The sequence below is a fragment of the Etheostoma spectabile genome, chromosome 17 (genome assembly GCF_008692095.1).
Source record: "Etheostoma spectabile isolate EspeVRDwgs_2016 chromosome 17, UIUC_Espe_1.0, whole genome shotgun sequence".
NCBI lineage: Eukaryota > Metazoa > Chordata > Actinopteri > Perciformes > Percidae > Etheostoma > Etheostoma spectabile.
The window spans coordinates 9,823,031-9,832,678 of record NC_045749.1 but is presented as its reverse complement, the minus strand read 5'-3'; the positions used below and the strand labels follow the sequence as shown (position 1 = coordinate 9,832,678).

At 39.7% G+C, this 9,648-nt stretch overlaps 1 protein-coding gene across 6 annotated transcripts in view; it reads left to right on the top strand.

The window, feature by feature from the left end:
• Positions 1-6: 6 nt before the first annotated feature.
• Positions 7-9,648, top strand: part of LOC116705325 (transcription factor COE3) — a gene marked incomplete at its 5' end in the record, with an annotated part of 67,349 nt that continues 57,707 nt past the window's right edge. For all 6 annotated transcript variants that reach the window (XM_032541420.1, XM_032541417.1, XM_032541419.1 and 3 more), the window contains 6 exon segments: positions 7-422; positions 710-866; positions 1,164-1,227; positions 1,512-1,567; positions 3,422-3,495; positions 5,213-5,281. In XM_032541420.1, the coding sequence (XP_032397311.1) occupies positions 292-422; positions 710-866; positions 1,164-1,227; positions 1,512-1,567; positions 3,422-3,495; positions 5,213-5,281 (551 nt within the window).

Genomic DNA, 9,648 nt, shown 5'->3' with positions numbered 1-9,648 from the left:
AAAAAAAAAAACCAAAACAAAGAGGAACAATAGCAACACAACAAAATCTTGTCTATTGAACAATTCACTTTTCCAGTCTGTGGATACCGCTCTAACTAAGTACGGCACTTTGAGATTTGTTCACATCGGACGGACTGAAGAGGGAGGCAAGACCTGTGGACCGGGTTTTCCCTCGCAAGTCTGAATCGGCTCTCACTACTTATCCCGTGATAAAAAACCCTAAAGGATAACACGCTTGGACGTTTATTTCCCTAATTTCGCAGGAGGCTCTTTTCACGCAAATTGTCCTAAATGTTTGGAATTCAGGAAACTATACCGCGGGGTGGGACGACGATGAAGGAGGAACCGCTCGGTGGACTGAACTCGGTCCGCTCCTGGATGCACACAGCTGGGGTGGTGGATGCAAACACAGCCGCCCAAAGGTACGCATGCCAAAAGCATCTGATTTTTCTCACGCATTCCCTCCTCATCATATCGACCCCTCAATCCCCTGAATACTCTGTATCAATTACGGTCTCCCAATAAATGCCCCCCTTCGGCTTTCCCTTCTTTCATTACATCAGATTACCCATTATTGTGACAAATCAAGAAATCTCCCCCGTACTTGAGCGTGCTTCTGCATCTCCAATGTTTCCATCAGCTTCTCCATCATCTAGTATCCCCGGTGTCCGGTGCTTAACCGAGATGCTCTCTTGTTTTCTCCCCGCAGTGGTGTCGGCTTGGCACGGGCACATTATGAAAAGCAGCCCCCTTCCAACCTCAGAAAATCCAATTTTTTCCATTTCGTCCTGGCGCTGTATGACAGGCAGGGTCAGCCCGTGGAGATCGAAAGGACAGCTTTTGTGGACTTTGTGGAGAAAGAAAAAGTAAGCGGTGTATTTTACAAAAAATTCGTGCACCCCTGTACATAATCAGCACATGTATCGAAAGTATGTTCTCTGAAATGGCAATGGGTTACTAAGGGGAAGTCACGTGTAATATTGATTTTTTTTAAAAACTCAATTCGTTGATGACAGAGAGTCGTTTTAACAACTAAAGCTATTTCTCTTCTCTTGCACAGAAACTATATAGGCTACATATTTGTGTCAACACAGACATGTGGTGGTGATAATGGACAGTTGTTCTGTTGATGTAGATTTTTCACAAACTGTTGTCTTCTGCAGGAACCAACCAGTGAAAAAACTAACAATGGGATTCATTATAAACTACAGTTATTGTACAGCAATGGTGAGTTAAACTGTCTTTAATATTAAGCAAACACGTTAAAATAGATCAAGCATGAGTTTGCCTGTCTGCATGAAGCCACATAAAGCCTCCCAGCCTAATAAGGATAATAGCAATAATACTAATAAAAGCAGTCAGATAATTGTATTAATGTACTCGCTGTGTGAACTATTTATATTTTGTCCTTGCAAGTTCTTTTTTGTTACTATTTTTTGAAGGACTTTCTTTTTTATTTATTGCCCACAATTCCTCAAAACTCACAAGTGGTCTTGTTTTTCTCTCCCCAGGCGTCAGAACAGAACAGGATCTTTACATACGGTTAATCGATTCCATGACGAAGCAGGTAAGCTGCTGTTACACTTGTTTCTACGCACACGGTGCAAACCCTGCTCACATCCATGGTTCACTTTTGCAAAACCTTAACACGCCGTGCAAATCGTCACCCCTGAGATGCATGCACCACACGGTTTAAAAAAAAAAATAAAAAAAAATCTGCTTGCAAAATGGAAGTTGTGGCACGAAATAAAATCAAATTACCGGTGTAACAAGAAGAGACAGCTTCCATTTTAACTGTTTACGTTTGGCCATATCATATTGCAAGACTCTTAAGTCAATTTAGTTAGGCTTCTTTAGTAGGGTCCCATTAACATTTAAACACTACGTCTGCTCCATATGATCGGATTTAACTTTCCTGCAAAGAGTCAGAAGTGACGCTCTAAACAGATTTAAACAAAAAAAAATGCATCAAGTGTTATATTTAAAAATATTAACTACTACTAATATTTTTGCTGAGGTGCATTTCACTTATCTTCCTCACAAACATTTAAGTGACCTTAAACCCAGAGAGCACCGCACAAAATGTTTTATTAATTCTGAATGCTCATTTGAAGCCAACACCAAGATTTGTAAAGGTAATTATAATTTGGGGAATAAAATCAGACATCCTTTTTTCAGCTCTCTACCTCGTGTTTGGTTAGGAAATAGAGGGTTTAGTTAGAGTGGCTTCTGGATAGAGCCGTGAAGCCTGAGCCACTGGTCACAGACAACATTCCTGTGCGAATGATCCGAGTCAATGGCGCAGAACAAGCAATTTATGGATTTCTGTTTCTACAGCTGCAAACAGCGACATAAATCAAACCAATATAGATAATCGCCCGGTTCCCAGAATAAAAAAAAAAGAAAAAGAAGGAAAATACATCAGGTCAAGTAGGACAGCTTTTAAAAGCGAGCGAGTGATGCGACCTGGTTCAGATATGTCACTTTTTCAAAGTCACTTTCTCTTATTGGCCTCACGCGTGCCAGAAAAAAAAAAAATCCTAAAAAAATGATCAACTCCTTTAAAACATTAAATAAATATCACGCTATGTATTTGACTGTATTTATGTTATTTTGTTTCAGTAGGTGGTCAATAACGTGGTGTTTTGCCTGCATATGCACTTGGTGCCTTTTCAATACGAGGGAGTGAAGTGTCTATCCTTAGAAATGGAAGGAGGGAGGGATCGAGGGAGGGAGAGAAGAGCGGCAGAACTGATAGCTCCACGCCATCTGTTTCAGCCAATGCTCAAAAATTACTCAACCGTACCGCCAGACACCGCTTTTTATCCACAGAAAGATCATTGTTAGCGGCTCAAAATAAACAACAGATTGCCCATTAACACTTTCCCCCAAATATCCCCAGATTATAAGCATATTGATGACACTTCTATTGGATCTCTCCTTATGAAAATCTCTCTGTCTTTCTCCCCTTCTCTGTCTGTCTCTCTGAGCCACAGGATAATATCTAGATTAATAAAAAAAAACACAATATATTATTGTTATCACCGTAATCATTACCATTTTTTTTATAATTAGATGTTTTATTGTCAAACTAGACATACTGTTGTTGGTATTATTATTATTAGCCAAAGTCAATTTTGTAATTTTTTATTTAGGTAGATGCTGTTGATGTTTATATGAATTATTATAATTTATAACACTGAGATATTGCTGTGGTAATTTTAAACGTGTTTCTTACTTAGCCTTTGCACTCTTCTAATTCTGTTGTCCCAGGGTCATGTGTATTCATGCCCTGATTTATTTAATTGTGTGCAAAAATAGCTGATATGTTAGTGTAATTATTTGTGAATGTATGTGAATTAACATGTGTTTGAGATATGACTGTGTTTTCAATTTATTTCCATCTCATTTCTTTTCAAAGGCCATAATTTATGAGGGCCAAGACAAGAATCCAGAAATGTGCAGAGTTCTTCTTACCCATGAAATTATGTGCAGGTAAGCAATTTTTTTTTTTTTGTTGCTCAGTCCATTTTGCAGATCCAGGCAAAAAAAGTAATTCAGTCCCCTTCAATAAGTGTTGACACTCATGATGTGATGCAGCAATCCAAACTGTCCTGTGGTCCTCCAGCAACAACAGAGAGAGAGAAAGCTGCTGTCATTTCTAACTTTGATAGGATGTGATTCAACTTTGATATGAATATGAATATGACAGTGAGAATGAATTGACTGTGTTTTTAAGTAAAGGGAAATTGAATGTATAATAAGCAGTCAGAACATAAGATATTTTTTTTAATTTTTAGCTTATTTATTTTTTCTTTTTTTATATTAAAAATTGTATGTCATCATTTAAGCTTGCCAGAGACAAAGTGTTGTCTGTTAAGTTATGCATAGACTTTGCATGCCATGTATCAGTTTTTTCTTCTTCTTTTTAGCACAGAGTCAGTTCTCAGTTGATCCCACCTGTCAACAATGATCAGCGAGCCTTTTAGCGTCATTTAACCACATAAATCTCAACCTCTCATATTGCGCTGCTATTCAGCGGTGTCATTGATACTAACAGGAAAAATGTCTTTTGTTGTTATTGTTGAGCTCAGCATGAGCTTTGTGAACATTGAATTCAGATACTGTCGGTTAACCTCTCCTTTGTTGCACCGGTGCATTGTTCAAGTTACTGGTTGAGAGCAAGTGCAGCATGAGAGCTGAGAATGATTTGTCTTTTTCCATGCATAAACTCATCACTCACACTCAATTTATACATGCATCCATCACTTATTTGTGACACGTTGAATATGCTCGTGCTCTAGAGGTAATATTTTTTTTTGCCAAGAGGAAGTGCGTTTTGCTGCTGAATAAAGAACTACTTTAACTGCTGCCTATTATCAGATAAGAAGATATACATAATAAGAACAGTTGTAATAAGAATAATCTTTTGATATCTTATCTTATTCTTTAGGCATGTAATACATATAGTTTTTGAATTATATATTTTTGCTCTAATGCACTGCAGTGCCTTAGCTATAAAAACACATCTTTATTACTGCTGCTAGAAAGTCATGTAAATCAGACAAATTTAAATAACGTATGGTTGGCTGACAGTAGCTTTGCACAAAAATCTTTGTTTTTCTTTCTGCACCATATGGCATAAATCAATCTTATTCACATATGTTTATATGTTTTCATTTCAAATGGAAGCTGAGATGATGTATTTGTTTATTTTTTGCAGTTTTGATTCAAGTCTCAATCAAAGAAGTGAAAGGCGGGCTAGCTATAGGCTGGGGAGGGGGGTGGCTGAAACATGTGGTGGAAGATAGATTAGTGCTTTTGAGGCCATAATTGATAAATGCCCTGCAGAAATATTGGTTGAGGGTGGCACCTTGCATCTCCCTCAGAAATAGCAGCTTGGCAATTAGAGGTAAACAAAAGCTGAAGCTGTGAAAAGTGACTCCCCTGCCTCCTGGCCCAATCCCCACTCCCCTCCCCTCCAACACTAAGCCAAACAACACAACATGTTGTTTTCACCATTTTTATCAGCCATCAGCATCAATGGAATGGATAGATTGAGTGAAAGAAATCTCATGGCGTTTCCCCTTAATACCAAAACCACTCCAGGGCACTTAATAAATGTATGTAGTTTTGTGTGCATTATTTATTTATTTTTATTTATTTAGCAAAGCATTGCTTGTTCTGAAACCCACTGTCTATGTTCCAACAGCCGATGCTGTGACAAGAAAAGCTGTGGAAACAGGAACGAGACTCCATCAGACCCTGTGATCATCGACAGGTAGGCTGTGTGCAGCTTCTTCTGTGTTTGTGAACGGGGAACAAGTCAATGAGTGAGTGCCTGAGTGACTAAATGGATGAGTGACTGAGAGGATGAGCAGGCACATGGATGAGCTTGTGAACAAATGAGTTCCCTCCCAGTGTGCCAAACGGCCCAGTTGGGCTGACTTGCATCTTATAGCCTACAGTGTGGGAACTGGGTGATTCTGTGAGTGGCTGAGGGGCGTCTTTCCCAGGTACCTGTGCACCGAGGGGCGGTCACCACCTGGATAGGGTTTGTTCAATCACAGGTGGTTCAATCACTAGAGGATCATGCTGGGAATACACCTAATTAGCTTAGGCAACTTCACATTTATTTGGCTGGCTTCCCTTCTTTGTTTGCGACAGTGATGCTTACACTGTCAATAGTTTTTTTTTTTTTTTTAATTGACTGTTTCCTTCTCAAGTTAGCTGTGAGCTAGACACCATTAAAGTTTCGTTTTATAAGGGATAAACATTTTATGTCTGCAGTTTTGATCTGCACCTTTAGGGAAGTTACATCTGCCGCATTTATTACCTTCATCACCTTCTAAAGAGGGAGAATAAATGGTCTTCTTTCAGGCATTGACATTTTTCTCACACTTTAAAACTATATGTCCTGGTCGGTGTGAATATGTTTAGGTAGTTTAGTGTGTGTATGCGCGTGATGGATATAGGGGTGAGGAAGGGGGTGTAGTTTGAGCGTCGATCTAAATGTAACTCTCACCACGTAGTAGGGAGAGACAGCAATGCTAATGTTTGACTAGCCAGAATCACTGTTTGCTTAGTGGAGAATGCCTGGTATCTGACAGAGGGGACAACTCTCTTATTAGTAATCAAATAGGGCTGAGCAGTTGTTGCTGCCACTCCACTCCAGCGGCTTCTCATGCATCAGGAAGTAGGAGCTGGCTGCCCTGGGAGCCTGGATGGATTACCAGAGCTACTGCTGTCTGAACTCAAATTCACACAGACACACGTAGATACACACACACACACACACACACACACAGACTAGGACACACACACACACCACCAACACTCCATGAGCACGGCCATCCTCATATGCATGCATGCAGCTTGTATGTTGTTTATGCTTTAACGCTTGACAGTCACAGTGCATACAAGAAAAATTACGGAGGATTTTTTGCTGTATTTGGGACCAAGCAGACCGCTTAATTTATTACTCAAGTGCGATTGTACGTGAAGGGACGATACTGCGTACATTAACATATAACTTGAAACATCTACTTTGCTTAATTTCCGCTGCTTTCATGTTTGCTTTGTGTCGCTCTGCTGCCTTTTATTGCTTAGAGTTTCACACACCATTGTTCTTCAATCTGCAGGACAAAACATGTAACATAAGTACAATACGCAAAATGAATGCATGGAGAATTAAAGTCAAGAAAGAGGGGTGGGAAAAAAAGAACAGGGAAAAAAGAAGCGGATGGATATTGTAAGCTCAACTGGCTCTGGGAGGGCTCGGATTTTCATTGTGACGAGTCTGAATAGGAGTAGAGTATCCCTTTCCTTGCACAATGAGCGGCTCTGTTGAAACACAAAAGCATATGTTCCTCATTAGACCCTCCCATTGTCTCCATGTCGTAACTATGAGCCCGTCAGCTCACCCCAACAGTCCCACACAGGTTCCCAGTGACTGAGGGAGAGGGGTGCTTGTGAAAGGTTGCAGGGTTTAGTAAGAGTTACGGACGTGGCCAGACTGTAGGCTTGCTACGCAAGACTATTTACCACAATTTCTTGACTTTTCCCGCTGTGCATATGGGTAAGCTTTTAGTTAAAGCTTCCATGTTTTACAGCCATTTCTGTTACATCTGTCATTTTCTCATGCACATCATTACAGGCACCTGTGTTGCGGTCGCTGCTGGCAGAAACTGATTATTTCCAATTGAGTAGAACATAGTTGAGTGACATAAACCTAGAGGAGAGGTTTGATTGTTGAATCAGGCATGTCTCATCTGTCTCCGATTACAGTATGAAAACCAGCTAGCACTGCCACATTTCCTAGAGAAACAGTAGCATGGCCGAACCTTAAGAAACAGATTTGGAGTGAATCATTGATGGCGTTCATTCGCTGTAACATTTTCCCAGATGGTAAGAGGGGAAAGCGCACACAGCTAGCTGGCATCTAGCAAGACATTAACTGGCGTTCCCATGGATCTGGCATATCCAACGGAGTTTGGGAAACTTATCATTCCAAATGTGTCCTATTTTCCTGCGGTCAAGCCAGACATCTGTTTACCCTATTTTCTCTCAGAGTTTTGATACAGATTTTCACTCAGATTTTTGAAGAGGAAGGATTCTCTAAAAAAAAAGGTTGGTTAGATATAGGCCCAACAGCTGTCACAAAGTTTCAGCGCTGCTTGGTCTTTAAATATTTCAGCACTTACATTTGATGCCCTTGCATTATTTATACTTCATTTTGGATGAAGAAAGGTCCTATTTTTGTTGCATTTGGGTTGGTATATATGTGTCATATCAAACATCGTTTGAGAAAGTCAGTACATATTTTATTCTACAAAAAAAAATTCTATTGTGTTTCAATAGTGCGTGTGTACTTTTTGAAGAAAACATTTCCAAGTCAGTTGGTGCTTACGTTAAATACAAAAAACTGCACATTTATTTTTTGTCTAATTGAAGCACTTTTGCTATGACCGCATCGCTTTGCAGTTCGGTATAATCATCTCTCCCCTTAATAAATCCAGCAGTGCTACAGATGTCACATTTATAAGTTAATGGTGCCTTAAAGTAAGTGGGGGTGTAGGTTTATGCAGTCGGTAATTTGAGTCTTTAGAATTATAGTGATGAGGTACCCAATATCTGATTAGATGGTTTTCCCATTTACAGTGCATGTAGTGTATAGCCAAACATAACTCAATTTGCGATGACTCTCCTGGTCTGGTATCTGTCTTCACTCTCTTGCATATTGACTTTGTCTTCTCTTGTGTGAAAGATTAGATACATTGTTCAGGCTTACACATGGATTTTGTAATAAGACAGCACATGTTGTTGAAAGAGGATAGAAAATGACTCATTCTGCGTGTCAGGGTTCAAAGGTCACATTTTACTCTGAAAACCCAGAGAAATTTATGCAAGTAGAATTGAGACCAATAGCTAGAGAATGTGTTATCAATGTGTATTCTTCCCATATATGAATTTTAAATTGAATGTGTGTTTATACAGTTTAACATCTTGTGTCAATTTACGCTGCCATTCACAAACGGACTCTGGACCAGATCTAAACATGTCAGCTCCATTTATTCCAGCGGCTACGGCACTACCTTTCACTTCCTGTCACAAAGGTCAAAGAGCACTGACCTTTGGAGTGCAGCCAAGCCACTGAATTATTCATGACATTGACTGTTTTTTTCCCCTTATTTCTCCCCCTTGTCTTTTTTTTTTGGTCAGCACACATGGTTGTGCTGTGGGAGGCTTTTATTCATTTAGCTCATTTATAAAGGCCTCACCGCACCTGTTCGTGTGTTAATGCGATTAAATTTTGGCCTAATGTAAATTTTGCTTAGCTTTCTGTTATGTCCCTCATTAGTGAGCCTGTATTTTCTAAATGACTTTGCGTTATCGTTTCTTTGTGGAACACCTACGAGGTCATTTCCCAGAGTGCACTTGACTTGTTGTCAAGTTGTTTACCAGAAACAAAAGACCTGCAGCCTTAGAACGTCTCACATGTGGTTCCCTCGGCCTTCTAAGAAACAAATCGGAAAATTTGTGTGCTCCCATCTGGTTTTTGCAAAACCGTGATTACCTCCAAAAGCTGAACAAATGCCAGTATTTATAAGGTCAGCCCTTTATGTGGAAATGTGATGTAAATGAGAATCAGCGAAAGGGGACATTAAACAAAATTAAATTCATTGTCTCCTTTAATGTCATTTACATTTTTGGCTAAGCCCTGGACTGTCAAAGAGGATTTCTAAAACCATTTTAATTGCACATCAGCATTGGAAAAGAGGGTGTGTTTTCCCTGAGTGGCGGTCTTGATAACCTGCAAAGAGAAGTCTGTTTATGAAGTACCTAAATGACATGTTTTCACTGCATCTGCAGAGAGGCAATTAAGATGGTACTCGGTAGGTAGTGTTAATCTAGCATTGTGCTCCCACCATCCATAATGAAAATGATGCAGTGGATGGGGTCACTGTTGTTGTGATAGAGTTGATTGCTGCAGGTGTTCCTTCTGGATTTTTTACATTATACCATTGAGCCGTGGGACTTGCACTGCAATGCTTTTTTTAGGCTTCCACAGGAAGTCATTTAAAGCTGTTAATTTGTATAGGAAATGCTCTTTTACTATGTTTACACACACACACACACACACACACA